General features: G+C 39.0%; 1 protein-coding gene across 1 annotated transcript in view; it reads right to left on the minus strand.

The window, feature by feature from the left end:
* BTBD1 (BTB domain containing 1) overlaps positions 1-24,269 on the minus strand; it is a 57,082-nt gene that overhangs the window by 2,585 nt on the left and 30,228 nt on the right. The window contains exons 4-6 of the mRNA XM_007990227.3: positions 23,916-24,113; positions 13,052-13,244; positions 3,711-3,798 (exon numbers count right to left, since the gene is read on the minus strand). Coding sequence (XP_007988418.1) covers positions 3,711-3,798; positions 13,052-13,244; positions 23,916-24,113 — 479 coding nt within the window. The remainder of the gene's footprint in view (positions 1-3,710; positions 3,799-13,051; positions 13,245-23,915; positions 24,114-24,269) is intronic.

Here is a 24,269-nt window from a genome sequence, read left to right on the forward strand (position 1 = left end):
AGGTGTGCACCACCACACCTGGCTAATTTTTTTGTATTTTTAGTAGAGACAGGGTTTCACCATGTTGGCCAGTCTGGTCTCCAACTCCTGGTCTCAAGTGATCTGCCCACCTCAGCCTCCCAAAGTGCTGGAATTACAGTCTTGAGCCACTGCACCCAGCCCTAATTTTTCATTTTTTGTGTGTGGCGATGGGATCATGTTCTGTTGCCCAGATGGTTTCTATTATTTTACTCATAGTATTTATACTTCATCTTTTTTCCTTAAATTATATTTTATGTTCTAGGGTACATGTGCACAACGTGCAGGTTTGTTACGTATGAATACATGTGCCATGTTGGTGTGCTGCACCCATTAACTCGTCATTTACATTAGGTATATCTCCTAATGCTATCCCTCCCCCCTCACCCCACAACAGGCCCTGGGGTGTGATGTTCCCCTTCCTGTGTCCAAGTGTTCTCATTGTTCAATTCCCACCTATGAGTGAGAACATGCAGTGTCTGGTTTTCTGTTCTTGCGATAGTTTGCTGAGAATGATGGTTTCCAGCTGCATCCATGTCCCTACAAAGGACATGAACTCATCCTTTTTTATGGCTGCATAGTATTGCATGGTGTATATGTGCCTCTTAATCCAGTCTGTCATTGATGGACATCTGGGTTGGTTCCAAGTCTTTGCTATTGTGAATAGTGCCACAATAAACATATGTGTGCATGTGTCTTTATAGCAGCATGATTTATAATGCTTTGGTTATATACCCAGTAATGGGATGGCTGGTACACTTCATCATTTTAATGTACCTATAATCCTGATGCCCTCCCTCAGTTTGTACACAAGGAGTCTGGTGTCTTCTTTTTTTTTTTTGAGACGGAGTCTCACTCTGTAGCCCAGGCTGGAAGGCAGTGGTGTGATCTTGGCTCACTGCAATGTCTGCCTCCCAGGTCCCGGTTCAAGCAATTCTCCTGTCTGAGCCTCTCAAGTAGCTGGGATTACAGGCATGCACCACCATGCCCAGCTAATTTTTTTGTATTTTTAGGAGACAGGGTTTCACCATGTTGGCCAGGTTCGTCTCAAACTCCTGACCTCATGATCCACTCTCCTTGGCCTCCCAAAGTGCTGGGATTACAGGTGTGAGCCACCGCACCTGGCCGAGTCTGGTGACTTCTGTAATACATAATTTAAGAGTGAGGTTCCACAATCAGTGGCTGACAGTGGGGAACTTACGCCTTCCTGGACCTGCTGATTACCCAGCTTGCTTAAGTGGGTTCATGGGGTCTACTGAATAGGATCTTAACAATACGTTAAAAAAGTATATAAAGTACAATGGGGAGTGATTGTGAAAATCTTTTATATCCTTCAGAGGTTTGCTAACGTCTTTCTGTACTTAACATGGAAACAAAATTTTCTAACCTATTAAAAAATCTTTCAAATAATTTCAGTGAGTTTAAAATTTATTAAAATATTAATATAACTTTCTGGCTGGGCACAGTGGCTCACACCTGTAATCCCAGCACTTTGGGAAGCCTAGGTGGGCAGACACCTGAGGTCAGGGGTTCGAGACCAGCCTTGCCAACATGGTGAAACCCCGTCTCTACTAAAACTACAAAAATCAGCTGGGTATGGTGGCGCGTGATTGTAATTCCAGCTACTTGGGAGGCTGAGGCACAGTAATCACTTGAACTTGGGAGGCAGAGGTTGCAGTGTGCAGAGATCGTGCCATTGCACTCCAGCCTGGGTGATAGAGAGACTCTGTTTAAAAAAAAAATAGCTTGCCGGGCGCGGTGGCTCAAGCCTGTAATCCCAGCACTTTGGGAGGCCGAGACGGGCAGATCACGAGGTCAGGAGATCGAGACCATCCTGGCTAACACGGTGAAACCCCATCTCTACTAAAAATACAAAAAACTAGCCGGGCGAGGTGGCGGGCGCCTGTAGTCCCAGCTACTCCGGAGGCTGAGGCAGGAGAATGGCGTAAACCCGGGAGGCGGAGCTTGCAGTGAGCTGAGATCCGGCCACTGCAGTCCAGCCCGGGCTACAGAGCAAGACTCCGTCTCAAAAAAAAAAAAAAAAGCTTTCTAATTGGTTTATAAGTACAACAAACTGACATGAATGATGTAAATTTAGCAGCTGAATTTCACAATAAACCTTAGTGTACAGCATTGGAAAATAAGTAGAATGATTCTGTTGGCACAGCCAATAACGCAATTCTTCCTTTTAGAGGATGGTATCTTCTTTCTGAGGTAGTATGGTATCTTTTTTGACTGTCATCAAGCCAGATGTTCGAACTGTTGTATCACAAAATATAAAACCAGTATTTTGAAAACCAACAATGCACTTTGATCATAAAGTTAACCAAAGTTTTTATTATTAAAGATAATATATATATATATATATATTTTTTTTTTTGAGACGGAGTCTCGCTCTGTCGCCCAGGCTGGAGTGCAGTGGCCGGATCTCAGCTCACTGCAAGCTCCGCCTCCCGGGTTCACGCCATTCTCCTGCCTCAGCCTCCGGAGTAGCTGGGACTACAGGCGCCCGCCACCTCGCTCGGCTAGTTTTTTGTATTTTTTAGTAGAGACGGAGTTTCACCGTGTTAGCCAGGATGGTCTCGATCTCCTGACCTCGCGATCCGCCCATCTCGGCCTCCCAAAGTGCTGGGATTACAGGCTTGAGCCACCGCGCCCGGCCAAAGATAATATATTAATAACATTTTAGAGATGGTGGGTTCTTCTGTTGATAAACAAAAATGTGAAACATTTGTCTACTTTCTCATATTTTTCATGTTTCAATTTATACATAAAATATACATACAGTATTGCATATATATGTTTGTAAGTAAAAATACAATATGGATGTGTTTTCAAAAATAAATTTACTAATTTTACTAATCAGGGTATGCAGTCAAAAGTATAAAGAACACCTTATTTATTAATAAGGAAAGGAAGGAGACAAGTATTTTAACTTTCCTCCAGAAAGGGGAGTAGTGCCCTATCTGAAAGAACTGAGGTGGAGAAAGCCTAAAGAATGAAGCAGGGGCCTAATGCCTGTAATCCCAATGCCTTGGGAGGCCAAGGCAGGAAGATCACTTGAGTCCTGGAGTTCAAGACCACCCTGGGCAATACGGCGAGACAAACAAATAAACAAAAAAACAAAGAAAAATTAGTTGGGCGAGGTGGCACATGCCTGTGGTCCTAGCTACTTGGGAGGCTGAAGTGGGAGGATTTCTTGAGCCTGGGTGATTGAGGCTACAGTGAGCTGTGATCGCACCACTGCTCTTCAGCCTGGGCGACAAAGTGAGACCCTGTCTCAAAAAAAAGTAACCAAGAATAAAGCAGGGTCTGCTCAGCCCCTTGGGAAGTCACAGGATGCTCATACCAGTTACAAGAAATTTAGTTTCAGTCCTAGAGTTGAAAGGGCCATGAAAAAGGCAGGAGGGTGTTTTAAGACTGCAGAGCAGGAAGTACTAATAGAAGGGATTCCTGGACAAAGAAGAGCTCCTTATATGCTAATGCTTTTGTGAAGGACCCCAATTTTCTGCAACCAGACTTTTTAGATCAATTCTAAAACAGAACTCTCTATGCTTACAATGCTACTGAGAGGCCTTCTGATTCCTCTGACAATTATATTGAAATTTGGATTCTGTCAAAACAATATCTTATTGTAAAGTTACCTATTTGTTTTATTTTAAGATGATATATGGTGGAGGAGGAAACTGTACCTGTATATTCACTTGATAATCTGTAGGGCCATGAATAGATCCATATAAGCCAAATCCAACTATAGAGATCCTTCTATTAACTGTGAACCTGAGAGAAAGAAGCCAAAAATAAAATAACATAATTAATCCCATGTGTTCATATTCTGAAGGGTTATAAATTTTTTTAAGTGTAACCTGGAGGAAAACAAATTAGATATCCTTGGAAATGTCATCTGTTTGCTTACCAGAAAGCTTTCTAGAGTAGATTTGAACTTAACAGGAACCTAAAAATTGGTTTTGTAAAAGAATTTAACCTAAATATCCACTTTTGTTGTAATGACAATGTTAGTGCTATATGAGTCCAAATATTTGTACATCTTTTTCATGAACACAGACATGTCAGCCATTAGGACTGAAGCCCAGCATCTCAAACTATAACAATTATCAATTCAATAAATACTTACTAAGGGCCTATCATATTTAGGTACTAGGACTGGCACTGCAGAAGTAATGGTCAACAAGACAGTTTCTACCTGCATTGTGCTTACAGTCTAATGGAGGACACTGATAATACAAAAAACGAATAAATAAATAATTACAAATTGTAACAAGAGCTGTGAAGGGAGCAGGCTACTCTAATAGAATACTGGTGGCAAAAGGCTGGGACAGGACTCGAATGCAGTTTACTAACTAGAATAATTAGTAAGTCCAGTTTGGTCATAATAGTTAAGAAATACTGACCCATCTTACTCCATTTTGTGAATGTATAAAAACTGATATTAAATACATATGGAACTGAGGCCCGGTGCGGTGGCTCACACTGCAATCCTGGCACTTTGGGAGACTGAGGCAGGTGGATCACCTGAGGTTCAGCAGTTTGAGACCAGCCTGGCCAACATGGCAAAACTCCGTCTCCACTAAAAATATAACAATTAGCCAGGCATGGTAGCAGGCACCTGTAATCCCAGCTGCTTGAAAGGCTGAGGCAGGAGAATCGTTTGAACCTGGGAGATGGAAGTTGCAGGCGACCATGCACTCCATCCTGGGTGACACAGCAAGACTCCTTCTCAAACAATAAGAAGAAGAAGAAGAAGAGGAAGAAGAGGAGGAAGAAGAAGAGGAGAAGGAAGAGGAGGAGGAAGAGGAGGAGGAAGAAGAAGAAGAAAAGAAAGAAGAAGAAGGAACTAAAAGCCTGTAAAATCTGACATAATTATAATGTCTTACAGTACAAAATAACATTGAGTAATTCTCAACATTTTCAGCAACAACCTCAATTATTAGTAATACTACTAGCACATCAATACCACTTCATGAGTACTTCCTAGTGTGCCAGGCACTGAACTTCAGTTCTTTACAGAATTATTTCCCTCAGTCATCATAACAGCCCTATAAGCTAGATAAGAGTACTATTTTAAACATCTGGTACAGTAAGATCACCTTAAACACTTACAAACATGTAATTTTTTAAAAAGAGATGGAGTCTTGCTCTATTGCTGAGGCTGGAGTACAGTGGTACAATCATGGCTCACCACAGGCTTGAACTCCTGGGCTCAAGTGATCCCTCCACCTCAGCCTCCCAAGTAGCTGGGCTGCAGACACACACCACCATTCTCGGCTAGTTAAAATTTTTTTTTTTTTTTTTAACAGATGGAGTCTCATTAAGTTGCCCAGGCTGGTCTAGAACTGGTCTCATATGATCCTCCCAACTCATTATCCTGAGTTGCTGGGATTATACGCATGAGCTACCCACTCCTGGCTCTAATATATGTTATTTATAATTTTTATTATAAAAAAGCAGGCCAGGCACAGTGCCTTATGCCTGTAATCCCAGCACTTTGGGAGGTTGAGGCAGGTGGATCACCTGAGATCAAGAGTTCGAGACCAGCCCGGCCAACATGGTGCAGCCTCGTCTCTACTAAAAATACAAAATTAGCCAGGCATGGTGGCACACGCCTGTAATCCCAGCTACTCGGGATGCTGAGGCAGAATAATTGCTTAGAACCCGGGAGGCAGAGGTTGCAGTGAACCGAGATGGTGCCAGCCTGGGCGACAAAGCAAGACTCCGTCTCAAAAAAAAAAAAAAAAAAAAAAAAAAAATTGGCCAGGCACAGTGGCTCATGCCTGTAATCCCAGCACTTTGGGAGGCTAATGGGGATGGATCATGAGGTCAGGGAATGGAGACCATTCTGGCCAACATGGTGAAACCCTGTCTCTACTAAAAATAGAAAAATTAACTGAGTGTGGTGGTATGTGCCGTAGTCCCAGCTACTCAAGAGGCCAAAGCAGGAGAATCGCTTGAACCTGGAGGCAGGGGCTGCAGTGAGCCAAGTTCGCACCACTGCACTCCAGCCTGGGCAACAGAGAGAGACTCAGTCTCCCTGTCGTGGGGTGGGGGGAGGGGGGAGGGATAGCATTAGGAGATATGCCTAACGTAAATGATGAGTTAATGGGTGCAGCACACCAACATGGCACATGTATACATATGTAACAAACCTGCACGTTGTGCACATATACCCTAGAACTTATAGTATTACAAATAAATAATAAACAATAATATAACCCGCTTAAAAAAACAGAAAATGCCCCTAAATAAGAGGAAAATTTAAAAGTATCCATAAATCCAGAGATAGCCTTTGCAAACCCTTTACATTTTTTAATCCTTTATATTTTTCAGTTACATTTCTATGAACATATATATAATTTTAAAAATCATATCAGAATATATATATTTGTAACCTCTTTTTCATGTAAAATGATAAAAAAAAATTACCAATTCACTATATTTAACTAATGCCTTGTTGGATAATCTAGGTTATTTGCAGTTTTTATTATATAATAATGGCATGATGAACAATCTTATAGCTAAATCATTTTATGAAGCCTTAATTATTTTCCTTGGAATAAATTCCTAGAAGTAGAATTGCTGATGAAAATAAAAGGCACATTCTTTAAAAAATTTTTATTTTTATTTCTTTATTTACACAGGGTCTTGCTCTGTCACTCAAATTGGAGAGCAGTGGTGCAATCATGGCTCACTGCAGCTTCAACCTCTTGGGCTCAGGCGACCCTCCTGCCTCAGCCTCCTGAATATCTGGGACCACAGGTGCATGCCACTACATACAGCTAACTTTTAAAAAATTATTATTTGTAGAGGCAGGATCTCACCATGTTGCCAAGGCTGATCTTGAACTCCTGAGCTCAAGTGATCCACCTGCCTTGGCCTCCCAAAGTGTTTTGATTACAGGTGTGAGCCACCACACCCAGTCAAAAGACAGAGTCTTAAGGCTTTAGGTAAACATTGTCAAGTTGCTTTCTGGAAAGATAACATTTTATACCCCATAAGGTATAAGGATCATTTTACTCTCAGTCTTATCAACCAGGAGTATTTTTCATTTCCTTTTGCCTTTGAGAAACTGATAGTGACAAATTCCATTTATATTTTGATTATTGTTACTATTTGACACAGGATCTCACTTTGTCACCCAGTCTGGAGTGCAATGGCACAATCTCCGCTCATTGCAGCTTCAACCTCCCAGGTTCAAGCAATCACACGCTACCATGCTCAGCTAATTTTTATATTTTTTTGTAGAGATGGGGTTTCGCCATGTTGCCCAGGCTGGTCTGGAACTTCTGAGGTCAACAGATTCTCCCGCCTCAGCCTCCCAAGGTGCGTCGATTACAGGTGTGAGTCACCACGCCCAGCCTATTTATTTGATTATTAATGAGATAAAACATTTGCTCATATGCTTACTGCCCACTGGATTTTCTGCCTAATGAAATACTGAACTCATGTTCTTTTCTCATTTTTCTCTACAGATGACTTTGTCTTTTTAATGTAGATTCAAAAGATCATGTTATATATAGATGATATTTATGCTTTGTTGGTAACATCCACTATACGTTTCCCATTTGTCACATATCTTTTAACTTTATGGTGATTTTGTACTTAAAATTTTTGAATTATCTGTTTTCAAAATTATGATACATGCCAAGTTTAGAGAGGTCTACCACATCCTCATAGTACATAAACATTTACCTGTTCCATCACTTTCATGGTTTTAGTTTTAATGCTAAAATTTTAATTTACATGAATACGGGTATATGGGATCAGTAAGGATCTAACTTAATTTTCCCAGTGATTAATCCTTCTCTCACCTTTATCATATTCTTTTTTGTTTTTGAGACAGGGTCTTGCTCTGTTGCCCGGGCTGGAGTGCAGTGGTGAGATCACAGCTCACTGCAGCCTCAATCTCCCAGGCTTAGGCGATCCTCCTTCCTCAGCCTCTTAAGTAGCTGCGATTACAGGTGCATGCACCACACCTAATTTTTAAATTTTTTTGTAGAGATGGAGTTTCACCATGTTGCGCAGGCTGCTCTCAAACTCCTGGGTTCAAGTGAGCCGCCCACTTCAGCCTCCCAAAGTGCTGGGATTACAGGGGTGATCCAGTACACCCGGCCATATAATTTTCTAAATGTTCGTTTATGTTAGGTTAGTTTCTGACATCTATACTCTGCTCCATACAACACTAATTTCCTATAGCTTTACAATACTTTGTCTTGTCATCTGTATTACTCTTATTAAAAGAGAAACATGTACTCTTCCAAATTAACTGCTAAGAATTTTGCCAGCCGGGTGCAGTTGCTCACACCTGTAATCCCAGTACTTGGAGAGGCTGGGGCAGGCAGATCACCTGAGATCAGGAGTTCATGACCAGCCTGACCAACATGGTGAAACCTTGTCTCTATTAAAAATACAAAAATTAGACAGGCATGGTGGCAGGCGCCTATAATCCCAGCTACTCGGGAGGCTGAGGCAGGGAGAATCACTTGAACTCGGGAGGCGGAGGTTGCAGTGAGCCCAGATCTCACCATTGCACTCTAGCCTGGGCAACAAAACAAGACTCCGTCACAGAAAAAAAAAAAAAAAAAAAAAAGGAATTTTGCCAAGCCACTCTCCACTACCTAAAATAGTACGTGACTTCTGAAAGAAATTCTCTAACATACATAGGTTAACTTGGAAGACACTGTCCTTATTAAAGTATGATTCTACTCAAACTTTTCCAGTTCTTCATAAAGCTAATGTACTTTATATTTCTTACTGGGTTTAATCCTACTATTTAATATTATGTTACTGTTATGAATGGGATTATTCACAATACTATAGTAACATTCTATATATATAGTGATATATAAAATTACTGTAATACAGTAACATACTGTAATAGTAACACACTCAAAATATTATTTACTGATATTTACTCAATTGTAACCAAATTGTTTTATATTATAATTTTTTGTGGTAAAATATGTACCATTTTAACCATTTTTAAGTGTACAGCTCAATGGCACTAAATACATTCATATCATTGTACAACTGTCACCATTACTCATCTCTGTAACTGAATTTTGATGACATACAGGAACACCAATGATTTTTAAATATGCTTTTTATAAGTGGCCACTATTCTCTTTTATTGGTTCTAGTAGTTTTTTGACTTGACACTAAGGTTATCTAGGTGGACCAGTTGTTCTCAAGAGCAGTTCCACCCTCAAGAAGGCATACTCGATTTCACAAAGGTTTAGGGGCACTACTGGCAAGGAGCCAGGGAAACTAGATTTCCTGAAATGCATAGAATAGTCTCCCATAACTCAATCAACTTTTAGGTGTCTTGCCAGAATTCATGTAGGTAAAAAATCTGTTTATAACTACAAGCCTTGAACCTCATTCCATTTTGTTTATAAACCAGATTTTTTAGTGCATTTTTTTTTTTTTTTTTGAGACGGAGTTTCACTCTTGTTGCCCAGGCTGGAGTGCAATGGCGCAATCTCGGCTCACCGCAACCTCCACCACCCAGGTTCAAGCGATTCTCCTGCCTCAGCCTCCCGAGTAGCTGGGATTACAGGCATGCGCCACCACGCCTGGCTAATTTTGTATTTTTAGTAGAGACGGGGTTTCTCCACGTTGGTCAGGCTGGTCTCGAACTCCCGACCTCAGGTGATCTACCTGCCTTGGCCTCCCAAAGTGCTGGGATTACAGGCTTGAGCCACCGTGCCCAGTCTTTTAGTGCAATTTTAATATTCAGACTTTTACAAGAGGCGACTACCATATAAACAGAAGCAATATACAGTAAATTCTCATTATCTGCGTAAGTTATATTTCTTAATATACAGAATTAGCAAATACTAAACCACTGCTCCTAGGGGAAATATGCGTGCGTGCGTATGTGCGTGTGTGTGTGTCTATACATATACACACATATATACACCTCACATAGATTATAATCTTAAATCCTACAAACAACTCATCCAGCCAGGCAAGGTGGCTCATACCTATAACCCCAGCACTTTGGGAGGCTGATGCTGGTGGATCACCTAAGGTCAGGAGTTCGAGACAAGCCTGGCCAACATGGTGAAACCCCATCTCTACTAAAAATACAAAAGTAGCCATGTGTGGTGGCAAATGCCTGTTAATCCCAGCTACTTGGGAGCCTGAGGCAGGAGAATCACTTGAACCTGGAGGTGCAGTGAGCTGAGATCGCTTCAGCGTGGACAACAAGAGCGAAACTCCATCTCAAAACAAACCAATAAACACCTCATCCTAGTATATTCTATTTTCTTTATTCCACAAAAGAGAAAACAGAATTTGGAAGTGTTAAGTGACTTGTCTGAGGCTGCCCCACTAAGAGGTGCCAGAGCTGGGATTCAAGCCCCATTCAACCTGCCCAAGAGCCAGAGTTTCCTGCACTCCACTGCACTGTCCCTCCCCGTCTCCACCTCTGTAGGAGAGCTGAAACAGGAAAGTAGAGCCTTGCCTTGTTCAGCCGCAGCTGGAAACATGCTGGTCTGGCAACTAAAGCCTTTGCTGAAAATGACTAAGAAAGTGCCCCGAGTATTGACTTTACAGGTTACAGATAAATTTCAGCCAGTAGGCAAGTTCAGAAATAGACACCATGAGTAGGATCAACTATATATACTCTTTTACTTGGAACCTTTAAAGAAAACGTAAGTGGCAGCAATGCTGCTCATGGTATTTAAGACATAACACATGGGTACTGTGCAGCTGAAACTGTCTCATCATGGTGATACATATATGTACAGCAACTGACTACTTCAGTTTGCCTTCTAGTGTTGTCCTACCCAAAGTCTATGTATTGAACTACATATTTTACTATAAGTTACATTTATTTCCCCTTTATATTATAACTAGATCACTCATCAATTACAAAATGTATAAAGCATATTATCTATGAATTTTATTTCAGGTTAGTAAAGTGGGAATTACAAAATATTTATTAAAAAAAGAGAGAACTCGGTTTGATAGGGTGGTGAACTACTAATGTACATAATGCCATTAGCAAATAATCAATCAGAATTATAATAACACTGCTGAAAACAGCAAGGATAGTAGGCATCTCTATCTTGAGGTTTCAATAGTTTATCATGGCAAACAAGTACTCTTCTAGGCCTAATCTAGTAAGAATTATATCTGGAATGAAGGTGAAATTTTATCAAAAACCTTTCTGACATCGACTGAAATCAAATTGTTTTTCTTCTTTGATCTGTTGTGAGAATTATACTAATACATTTCCTAACACTGAGCCATTCTTTCAATCTCCAAATAAATTCTGTTTGGGTCATACAGTGTTATTCTCCTAAGGTACAGATTCAATATCCTAATGTTTTACACAAACTTTCTTCTTTATATTGAGATTGATCTAGATTTTTTTTGTCTTGCCTGATTCCTATATAAGGGTTATGCTTCCTTCAATAATTAACCAAGTAGTATTTTATTCTTTTAATGCTCAAGGAAACTAACTGTTCCTTGAGGATTTGACAAAACTCACCTGTAAAAACCACCTTGTGAAGGGACAGTTCTTTGATAACTTTTAATTCCTTCCATGGTAATTGGTCTATTCAGGCTTTCTTCTTCAGTCAATTTTGATAATTTATATTTGCCTATAAAATGATCCATTCCATCAACATGTTCAATTTATTAGCACAGAATAAACCCAGAATTAAAATAAAAATGTCAGCATATAATTATATTCCTGTTTTTACTTCTAAATGTGAATGTTTATTACCTTTGCCAGAGGTTTATTTTATTAGTCTTTTAAAGGAACCAGCTTATGGATTTATCAATTCCACTATTTCTAATTCATTAATTTCTGCATTTATCTATTTACTTTCTCTTTTCTTACAGTTCTTTTGCTATTTGTTTTCTAGCTACTTGGGCTGAATGCTTAAATCATTTATTTCTACTCTATTTACTATAAGTAGTTATTATTTTTTATTTGTGTGCAGCTTTGGCCTCATCCCATAATTTTTTACATATAGTTATTGTAAATTATTATTAAACAGCCTACAAGTACATTTTTAATTTCCATGTTAACTCGAGATTTATAATAGTCCCCCATCCAACCAGATTTCTCTTTTTTAACCAACTTGTTAATTTCTAGTTTTATACTGAAGTGCTATTCAACAAATGAAAATCCAAAAGTCATGTTTTGTGAAAACTGGCACTGATTCTATTTTGATACTTGACCTAAAGAAACACAATACAGCAAAGACAATTTCTTCAACAGGATTATATGCATGCATTTTTCAAGATTCTTGATTTTTTTCTCAAAGTTTTTATAAATGTATACTGAGATATTTTCCCTGCAACATCCATGCAAAGAAAAAACTCACACTAAACATAGTAAGGTTGCATTTATTAATTGTAGCCCTAAGCCTGTAAAAATAATGTTTGATCAATTAAGGTCTAGAGCTCAGCTCACTGGGCAGTGGTGATCCAAACAAAAATCACATATCAGCCAGGTGTGGTGGCTCACTCCTGTAATCCCAGCACTTTGGAAGGCTGAGGCAGATGAATCACTGGAGGTCAGTAGGTCAAGACCAGCCTGGACAACATGGTGAAACCCTGTCTCTACTAAAAATACAAAAATATTAGATGGGCATGGTGGTGCATGCCTTACAGGTTTGCCGAGTAACGGGAGGCTGAGGTGGGAGGATCGCTTGAACCCAGGAGGTGGAGGTTACAGTGAGAGAGATCGCGCCACTGCACTCCAGCCTGAGTGACAGAGCGACTCCATCTCGGGGGAAAAAAAAAATCACATAACAGAAGGTCCAACCCAATCCTTTCTTACTCTGTTTTTTTCTTAAGAAGTCACCCTCACTCATAAATCAGTGAGGAGGGCGGGATGCCTCAGTGACTTCTTGACTCCTGTATTAACTTAACTTAAAAGTGTATTAAACAAAGTATAAAATGAAATGTTGGTTAATTATCTCCCATAATATATAAAAAAGGCCAAATGGTAACTGCTACCCCCACTCTACCCCCGTATCCCCAATATAACAGATACCTGATTCGATCACTCGTCCCACTGTAACCCCAGCGGCTTTCTACTTGCTGGAATCTATTGATGCAGCATTCCTTTCCTCTGAGGCAGCACCTTGGTCGGTCAATGTATTCAACTCGGGGTTTAGGGTTGACAGTAAAATGAAGAAAGAGGTTTACCACTTCACGATCTGACAAAATTCCAGATTGAGCAGGACCTGTGGAAATAAAAACATAAACCTAAAAAAAGCAATTTGATTTCAATTCCTAACTTTGGAATACTCCACTTAAAGTAAATTCAAATCTAGAGGATGTAACATAAAAATAGGGAAAAAAAATCTTAGCATATATAATCTTTGCATATATTTTAAAGTTTCGATAAATCCATTTGAGGTTAAACACATTAATTAAAATGTTAAAAGCATTAATTAGTCAAAACTTAGATTCAGAAATAAATGCTGTTCCTTATGGATGCCAGGAATTCTCCTTTCTCACCTTATACAAAAATCAACTCGAGATGAATCAAAGACTTAAATCTAAGAAACCATAAAAATTCCAGAAGACAGCATCTAGAAAACTCTTCAAGACATTGGCTTAGGTAAATAATTCATGACTAAGAACCCAAAAGCAAATGCAACAAAAACAAAAATAAATGAATGGAACCTAATTAAACTAAAAAGCTTTTGCACAGCGGAAGAAATAATCAGCAGAGCAAACACACGACCCACAGAGTGGGAGAAAATATTTGCAAACTATGCATCCAACAAAGGACTAATATCCAGAATCTACAACTCAAACAAATCAGCAAGAAAAAAAACCAAATAATCCCAGGACAAAGTGTGCAAAGGACAAGAAGAGACAATTCTCAAAAGAACATATACAAGTGGCCAACAAACATATGAAAAAATGCTCATGCTCATCACTAATTATCATGGAAAGGCAAATTAAAACCGCAATAAGGTATCACCTTACTCCTGCAAGAATGGCCATAATTAGAAAAAAAAAAAAAAAGATGCTGGCGTGGATGTGGTGAAAAGGTAACTCTTTTACACTGCTGGTGGTAATGTAAACTAGTACAATCACTAAGGAAAACAGTATGGAGATTCCTTAAAGAACTAAAAAGGGCCAGGTATGGTGGCTCATGCCTGTAATCCCAGCACTTTGGGAGGCTGAGGTGGGCAGATCACAAGGTCAGGAGTTTGAAACCAGCCTGACCAACATGGTGAAACCCCATCTCTAAAAAAACATACAAAAATTAGCTGGGTGCAGTGATGGGCGCCTGTAGTCCCAGCTACTCGGGAGGCTGAGGCAGGAGAATCGCTTGAACCTGGAAGCGGAAATTGCACTGAGCTACGATTGCACCACTGCACTCCAGCCTGGGCAACAGAGCAAGACTCTGTCTCAAAAAAAAAGAACTAAAATTAGAACTACCATTTGATCCAGCAATTCCACTACCGGATAACTACCCAAAGGAAAGTAAGTTATTACATGAAAAAGATTCTTGCACATACATGTTTACAGCAGCACTACTGGCAACTGCAAAAATACGGAGCCAAGCTAAATGCCCATCAACCAATGACTGGATGAAGAAAATGTGGTATATATACACCACAGAATACTGCTCAGCCATAAAACAGAACGAAACAAAGGCCTTTGCAGCAACTTGGATGAACTTGGAGGCCATTACTCTAAGTGAAGTAACTCAGGAATGGAAAACCAGATATCATATGGTCTTACTTATAAGTGGGAGCTAAGACGCTATGAGGAGCCAAAGGCCTAAGAATGATATAATGAACTTTGAGGACCTGGGGGAAATGGTGGAAGGCAGGTGAGTGATAAAAGCCTACATGTTGGGTACCATTCCCCAACATGGTGAAACCCCATCTCTACTAACAACACAAAATTTCGCCAAGCATGGTGGTGGGTGCCTGTAATCCTAGCTACTCGGGAGGCTGAGGCAGAAGAATCACTTGAACCTGGCAGGTGGAGGTTGCACTGAGATGAAATTGTGCCACTGCACTCTAGGCTGGGTGGTGACAGAGTCTTACTCTGTCTCCCAAAAAAAAAAAAAAAAAAAAAAAAAAAAGGAATAGAATAGCATTCAAATGAAAGATGGAGCTTTCTACCCAGAAAAATATCCTTCAAAAACGAAGGCAAGCTGGGCTCAGCGATGTGCCCCTCTAGTCTCAGCTACTCAGGAGGCTAGGGTGGGAGGATTGTTTGAGGCCAGAATTTTGAGGCTGCGAATAGCCACTGCACTCCAGCCAGGGCAACATAGCAGGGCCTCATCTCTTTTAAAAAAAAAAAAAAAAAAAAAAGTAAGATAAAGCTGTTTATAGACAAAAGAAAAAGAGTTGAGAGAATCTAGTTAGTATCCTGCCTGTTCTAAAATAAATACTGAAGGGAATTTTTCAAGCTAACAGAAATGTTTCCAGATAGAAGCACACATCTGGTCATACAGAAAAAAATGAAGATAACTGAAAGGGCAAATATATAGGCAAATCAAAATGATTATTGACTTTAAAAATAATGTTTTGTGGGCTTTGTAATATATGAAAAATTAAAATACATGAAATAGTAGCACCAAAGGCTAGAGAAGGTTAAATATAGCAAAAGTATCAATAATGCCTTTATTATAGTGTGGAAAATTTTAATTAAAATTTTTTAATTTAATTAATTTATTTATTTAGAGACAGGGTCTCACTGTCGCCCAGGTGTGGAGAGCAGTGGTGTGATCATGGCTAACTGCAGCCTTGAACTCCTGGGCTCAAGTGATCCCCAGCTCAGTCCCCCAGGTAGCTGGGACTACAGGTGTGTGCCACCACTCCAGGCAAATTTTTAAATTTTTTTTTGTAAAGACAGGGTTTCCCCATTTTGCCGAGGCTGGCCTTGAACTCGACTCAAACAATCTGCCCGCCTCAGCCTCCCAAAGTGCTGGGACTAAAGGCATGAGCCACTGTTCCCCACCTAAAAATTTTAATTTTTAAGATTTAATTTAAAAACCAGTAAGAATATATTCTTGTAATAACAAGGGCAACCCACTAAAATAACAATAAAAGACTCTTTAATAAGGGAGGCTGAGGTGGGAGGATCACCTGAGCCCAGGAGGTTGACACTGGAGTGAGCTGAAATCATGCCACTGCATTCCAGCCTGGGTGACAGAGGAGACACTGTCTACAAAAAAAAAAAAAAAATAAGAAAGAAAGTTTAATAGACTATTAATCATATTAAATATAAAGTGAATCAAATATTCCAAATAAAAGGCAAAGTCTTTCAGACTGAATTTTTTAAAAATGAAGCTTACAAGAGACATGGTCAAAATAACGTAAGGCTAAAAGTAAAAGGATGAGAAAGACACAGAATTTTTAAAACCTTGAGAAACTATACCAATATCAGACAAAGACTTTAAAACAAGAAGTTTAGGCCGGGCGTGGTGGCTCATGCCAGAACTTTGGGAGGCTGAGGTGAGCTGATCACTTGATGCCAGGAGTTCGAGACTAGCCCGGCCAACATGGCAAAACCCCATCTCTAATAAAAATACAAAATTTAGCAGGGCATGGTAGTGCATACCTGCAGTCCCAGCTATGAGAACTGCTTGAGCCTAGGAGGTGGAGGTTGCAGTGAGCAAAGACTGTGCCACTGCACTCTGGCCTGGGTGACAGAGGGAGACTCTTTCGCAAAAAAAAAAAAAAAAAAAAAAAAAAAAAAACCACAAGAAATTTAATTAGATTTAAAGTGAGATAGATTGTAAAGATAAAGAAGCAAATTCAATTAAAAAAAATCCTAAATTTGAATATACCTAATGATATAGTCTCAAAATAAAGAAGAAAACTGATGGAATCGAAAGGAAACACATTCTCAATCATACCCTGAGATTTAAATCTACTTCTTTTAGTAACTGATAGAACAAACAAAAAGCAAATCAATAGATAGATATATAGAAAATTTGAAGATTATTACTATATAGTCGTTTCATAGATATAGTATTCAATTTGTTGCAGAGATACAGGACTATTCAGGTTTTTCTGCATATAACAAATAAGAATACACTTTTCTCAAGTATACATGAATACTTATTAAAACTACCGTATGGGCCAAGTGAAGTGGCTCATGCCTGTAATCCTAGCATTCTGGGAGGCTGTGGTGGGTGGATCACCTGAGGTCACGAGTTCGAGACCAGCCTGGCCAAACATGGTGAAACCCCGTGGCTACTAAAAATATAAAAATTAGCTGGGCATGGCAGCGCGTGCCTGTCATCCCAGCTACTTGGGAGGCTGAAGCAGGAGAATCGCTGGACCCCAGGAGGCGGAGGTTACAGTGAGCCGAGATCATGCCACTGTACTTCAGCCCGGGTGACAGAGCGAGACACTGTCTCAAAAATAAATAAAATAAAATAATAAAAAATAAATAAAATTACCATATGCTGGGCCAAAGCAGATATCAACAAATTTCAAAGGGCTGAAATGATACAGAATATATTTTCTGACTACAATGGAATTAAGCCAGAAATCAGCAAGAGCAAGATAAGAAGAAATCCCAAATATTTGGAAATTATCTACAATCTATGAGTTAAAGAAAAAAAAAAGCAAAAATTAAAAATTTTTAATTGAATGATAATGAAAATACACATATCAAAAACTGGGGGGTGAAGGGTGCTGGGAGGAAAAATACAGACTTAAACATAAGCATTCAAAAAGAATACAGGTTGACCTTCTAAGTATCTCAAAAAGTCACAAAGACTAATAAAATAACCCCAGCAAATTAAAAGCAAAGAAAGGAAAGGAAGAAAGTAATAAAGAAAAAGGCAGAAAGTAATGAAATGGAAAACATACTATAATAGAGAAAATTAATAAAGCCAGAAGTTGGTTCCCGGAGAAAATTAATAATATAAACTCTTAAACACTGGGGGGAAAAAAAGGAAATATTTCTAACTTTTGTATGAAGACAATTTTGACAATTTCATTGCAAGAAAAAATATAGAGAGAGACTAATTTCTTTCATTCATTAGTCATAAAAATATTTTAAAAATTCAGCAAATTAAATCCAGTAATATATAAAAAGGATAATGCATAACAACCAAGTCTGATTTATGTAAGGAATCCAAAATAGGTTTAAATTGGAAAATCAATTAATGTAGTTCACTATATTCACAGAATAAGGGGGAAAACTGTTATCATGACCTAAAGAAAATAAAAAATAAAATAATAATAATAATAAAAATAACTTGGTTCCTCTAAAAGAAAGAAAGGAAAAAAAAAGAAACAAAAAACAGATGTGACAATTTGTGAAAACAAATTGCAAGATGGTAAACATAAACCCAAATATATCCGTTGCACAAATTTACATTAAATGCAAGTGAACCAAACAGTTCAGATAAAAGACAAAGTCTGTCAGACTGGATTAAAAAACCATTGGCATATTCAACATCATTAATCATCTGTAACATGAAACTTAAAACCACAATGAAATACATCCTCACACCCACACAAATGGCTAAAACTACAAAAACTGACAATACCAAGTACTGGAGAGGATGTGGGCAACCAGAACGAACTCTTATGTCTCTTCGCTTTGTTGATGAGTATAAAGTGTTACAACCACTTTAAGTGACTGTTTGGCAGGATGGCAGGATCTACTAATGCTGACCATATGCACACTCCATGACTTAGCAGTTCCACTCGTCTATATCCAACAGAAACGTTTACATATGTATACCAAATCACATGTACAAGAATGGCCTCAATGGCCCCCAAACAGAAACAATCCATATATCCAACAACAGTAAAATGGACAAATAAATCATGGCACAGTCATATGACAGAATATTACAAAGCAATGAAAAAGAATGAGCTACTGCCACACTCAACCACATGGATGAATCTAACAGGCATAATGTTAAGAGAAAGAAGCCACACATAAAAGAATACACACCGTATATATGATTTCCTTTATATAAAGTTTAAATATGGACACAACTAATTTATAGAAGACAGAAAGTAGTCACCTTTCAGAGGGAGATTAGTGACTTAAAGGGTCATGACAAAGGCTTCTGGGGTACTAGTACGGTAGGATAAATTAGTTAAATGAGTATGTTCACTTTATTTGTTCATTTTACTATATGGATGTTAAACTTTAATTTCAAAAGTTTGTTTAACAAAAACCCAAACACTGATTCTTATCAGCAAAAACAAAAACAATCTTGGAGAAAACTGGAACAAGTATAAGTCAGAAAGAAAAACTGGAATATATAATATACAAAGAATCAATGTAAGATAAACCGGTAAAAAAAATTTGAACACACCAACAGAACAACAAAAGACATGAATAATGTAAAGGAAAATAAGAAGGCCAATAAGCATAATGAAATATAATTCAGACAGGCACACTGGCTAAGAGGCTAAGGTAGAAGAATCACTTAAGCCCAGAAGCTCACGGCCAGCCTGAGCAACATAGGAAGACTTCACTCTAAAACTAAAATAAAATTGAAAAATAAAAAGTAATACAATTCACAACAATCATGAAATAGTGTTAAAAATAAAAACCATATGTTGTCTCAATAGACATGGAAAAAGCTTTCTATAAAATCCAGCATCTCTTCATGATAAAAGCCCTCAACAAACTAGGCATCAAATGAATATCCCCAAAATAACAAGAACCATCTATGACAAATCCACAACCAATATAATGGTGAATGGGCAAAAGCTAGAGGCATTCCCCTTGAGAATTAGAAAAAGACAAGGATACTCACTCTCACCACTCCTATTCAACATAGTACTGGTAGTCCCAGCCAGAGCAATCAGGAAAGAAAAAGAAATAAGATGCACCCAAATAAGAAAAGAAGTCAAAACTATCTCTCTTCACAGATGATATGCTTCTATACCTAGAAAACTCTAAAGATTCCATCAGGCTGGGTGTGGTGGTTCATGCCTGTAATCCCAGTGCTTTGGGAGGCTGAGGCAAAGTGGATCACCTGAGGTCAGGAGTTTGAAACCAGCCTGGCCAACATGGTGAAAACCCGTCTCTACTAAAAATACAAAAAGTAGCTGGGGGTGGTGGCAAGCACCTGTAACCCCAGCTGGAGGCTGAGGCAGAAGAATCTCTCGAACTTGGAAGGCAGAGGTTGCAGTGAGCTGAGATCGTACCACTGCACTCCAGCCTAGGTAACAAACAGCAAAACTCCATCGCAAAAAAAAAAAAAAAAAAAAAAAAAGTTCCACCAAAGGCTCCTGGAACTGATAAAGAACTTCAGTAAAGCCTCAGAATATAAAATTAATGTACAAAAGTCAGCATCATTTCTATACACCAATAACGTTTAAACTGAGAGCCAAATTATGAATGCAATCCCATTTACCATGTCCACACAAAAAAGAAATACATCTTAGTTAGATGTATTTCTAAGATGTATTTCTATCAGGTATTTTTACATCCATACATCCTGGTTAGATGTATTTTTACTAAGTAAAAGATCTCTACAGGGAGAACTATAAAACACTGCTGGAAGAAATCACAGACGACACAAACAAATGGAAAAATGTTCTATGCTCATGGATTGGAAGACTCAATATCATTCAAATGACCGTATTACCCAAAGCAATCTACAGATTTAATGCTATTTCTATCAAACTACCAACATCATTTTTCACAGAACTAGAAAAATATTCTAAAATTCACATGGAACAACAACAACAAAAAAAGCCTGAATAGCCAAAGCAATCCTAAGCAGAAAGAACAAAACTGGAGGCATCACATTACCACTGGATTTCAAACTATACTATAAGGCTACAGTAACCAAAACAGCATGGTATTGGTACAAAAACAGACACATGCACCAATGGAACAGAAAAGAGAACCCAGAAATAAAGCTGCAGACCTACAGCCATCTGATCTTTGACAAAGTTGACAAAAATAAGCAATGGGGAAGATCCCTCTATTCAATAAATGGTACTAGGATAGTTGGCTAGCCATATGCTGAAGAATGAAACTGGACCCCCACCTTTCACCACACACAAAAATTAACTCAAGATGGATTAAAGATTTAAAGTAAGACTTCAAATTGTAAGAATCCTAGAAGAAAACCTAGGAAACACCACTCTGGACACTGACCTTGGGAGATAATTTATGACAAAGTCCTCAAAAGCAATTGCAACAAAAACAAAAACTGACGAATAGGACATACTTAAACTTTCTAATTAAAGCTTCTGCACAGTAAAAGAAACTATCAACCCAACAAATGGACAACCTATAGAACGGGAGAAAATATTCACAAACTATTTGTTTGACAAAGGTCAAATACCCAGGAGCTATAGGGAATTTTAACAATTCAATAAGGAAAAAAAACCTCATAAAAGTGGGCCAAAAAATATGAAGACATTTCTCAAAAGAAGACATACAAGCAGCCAACAAACATGAAAAAAATGCTCAACATCACTAATCATCAGAGAAATGCAAATCAAAACCACAATGAGATACCATCTCACACTGCTCACTCCTCAGAATGCCTACTAAAATAAATAAATAAATAAATAAATAAATAAATAAATAAATAAATAAAAACAGTTGCTGGTGAGGCTACAAAGAAAAGGTAATTCTTACTCACTGATGGTGGGAATATGGACAAGTTTAGCCATTGTGGGAAGCAGTCTGGAGATTTCTCAAAGAACTCAGAACTACCAAGGTCGGGCACAGTGGGTCATGTCTGTAATCCCAGCACTTTGGGAGGCCAAGGCAGGTGGATCACTTCAGGTCAAGAGTTCAAGACCAGCTTGCCCAACATGGCGAAACCCCATCTCTACCAAAAAATACGAAAAGTAGCTGAGCGTAGTGGTGGGCGTCTGCAGTCCCAGTTACCTGGGAGGTTGAGGTGAGAGAATTGCTTGAACCCAGGAGGTGGAAGTTGCAGTGAGCTGAGATTGTACCACTGCACTCCAGCCTGGAGTGAGGCTCTGTCTCAAAAAAAAGAAAAAAAGAAAAGAAAAACACACAGAACTACCAGTCAACACAGCAATCCCATTACTGGTTATATATCCAAAAGAAAATAAATTGTTCCACCAAAAGACACATGCACTCATATGTTCATCACAACACTACTCATAACAGCAAAGACATTGACTCAACCTAGGTGTCCATGAGTGGTAGACTGGGTAAAGAGAATGTGATACATACATACGCACCCAAGGACACACACACACCACAGAATACTACACAGCCATAAACAAGAACAAAATCATGCCTTTTGCAGCAACATGGATGCAGCTAGAGGCCATTACTCTAAGTGAGTTAATGCAGAAACAGAAAACCAAATACCACATGTTCTCACTTGTGGAAGCTAAACATTGGATACAAATGGACATAAAGATGGAAACAATAGCCACTGAGCACTGTTAAAAAGGGGGAAAGAGGAAGGGACAGAAGTGGGAAAAGAGGTGAAAAACTAATTACTGGATACTATGCTCACTGCCTAAGTGATGCAATCAATTGTAGCTCAAACTTCAGCATCACACAATATACCCATGAAACAAATCTATATGTTACCCCCTGAATCTAAAATAAAAGTTGAAATTATTTTTTAAAAAATTGAGGGCTAGGCACAGTGGCTCATGCCTATAATCCCAGCACTTTGGGAGCCCGAGGTGGGCAGATCACCTGAGGTCAGGAGTTCGAGACCAGCCTGACAAATATGATGAAACCCTGTCTCTACTAAAAATACAAAAATTAGCCAGCTTGTGGTGGTGCACACCTGTAATCCCAGCTACTCAGGAGGCTGAGGTGGGACAATCGTTTGAACCCGGGAAGTGGACGTTGCAGTGAGCTGAAATCGCACCACTGCACTCCAGCCTGAGCAACAGAGGGAGACTGTCTCAAAAAAAATAAAAAATAAAAAATAAATCACGAGACTTTTCTTTCTTTTGAATCAACCTGGTCGTGATTTAAAGGCAGATAATAGTCAATTATGATATGGGTAATGAAAACAGGTCATAAGTGGTCATGGAGACTCAAAACAGATCTGATTTTAACCAGAAGCATCAACCTTAAGAGTCAAACAGGGGCTGGGTGTGGTGGCTCACACCTGTAATCCCAGCACTTTGGAAGGCTTGAGCCCAGGAGTTCAAGACCAGCCCAGACAGGATGGTGAGATCCTGTCTCTACAAAAAAAATTAAAAAATTAACTGAGCATGGTAGTGTACACCTATAGTCCCTGCTATTTGGGAGGCTGAGGTGGGAGGATTGATTGAACCTGGGAGGTGGAGGCTTTAGTGAAATGTGTCTGTGCCATGGCACTCCAGCCTGGGCAACAGAAGGAGACTCTGTCTCCAAAAAAAAAAAAAAAAGGTCATAAAGATCTGTCATAATCTGGGGCAAGGCACTCAACCTCTCCCAACTTCACTTCTCTAACCTACACAATATGGATAATATAATTTTGAAAGGCTTAAATGAAATCATACACTTGCATATATGTTTGTCATGTGATTAGTACTGAATAAATAACAGCTTCTTTTCCTCTCTGGCACAGGGAGACTGATAAACCTTTTTTTTTTTTTTTTTTTTTTTTTTTTTTGAGATGGAGTCTCGTTCTGTCGCCCAGGCTGGAATGCAATGGCATGATCTTGGCTCACTGCAACCTCTGTCTCCCGGGTTCAAGCGATTCTCCTGCCTCAGCCTCCCAAGCAGCTGGGATTACAGGCGCCCGCCACCATGCCTAATTTTTTTGTATTTTTAGTAGAGACGGGGTTTTACCATATTGCCCAGGCTGGTGCCGAATTCCTGACCTCAAGTGATCCACCTGCCTCAGCCTCCCAAAGTGCTGGGATTACAGGCGTGAGCCACCATGCCCAGTCCTGACAGACTATTAAAACAGTTTCAAATAGATTTTGGTGAATTTATACCCTTACCTGCTGCAAATTCCTCAATTGTCATCAGTGGGAACCGGATTAAGGAAAGTGCTTTTCCTAGAACTTTTTGTTTATTTCCAAAAGTCACAGGTAATTGTTGTCTCTGACATTCTGCTTCTGCCCAGCGTACAACAGCTCCAAAAAGTCGACTTTCTCGAATACTGAGTGTGTCTCTCTCTAGAACTGCACAGAGTGTATCTGCAGGCAAAATACAAAATAAACCCAATTAGCAATACTTTAGCTCTCTAACCAAGCAATACCAACAGACATGGTTATATTAAGTTTTCAGATCTCAACAAAAAATAGGTTAGACACTTAAAACTACAGACTTTAAACTTTAAAATACAAATAATT

This window comes from Chlorocebus sabaeus, chromosome 29 (assembly GCF_047675955.1).
Source record: "Chlorocebus sabaeus isolate Y175 chromosome 29, mChlSab1.0.hap1, whole genome shotgun sequence".
Classification (NCBI taxonomy): Eukaryota; Metazoa; Chordata; class Mammalia; order Primates; family Cercopithecidae; genus Chlorocebus; species Chlorocebus sabaeus.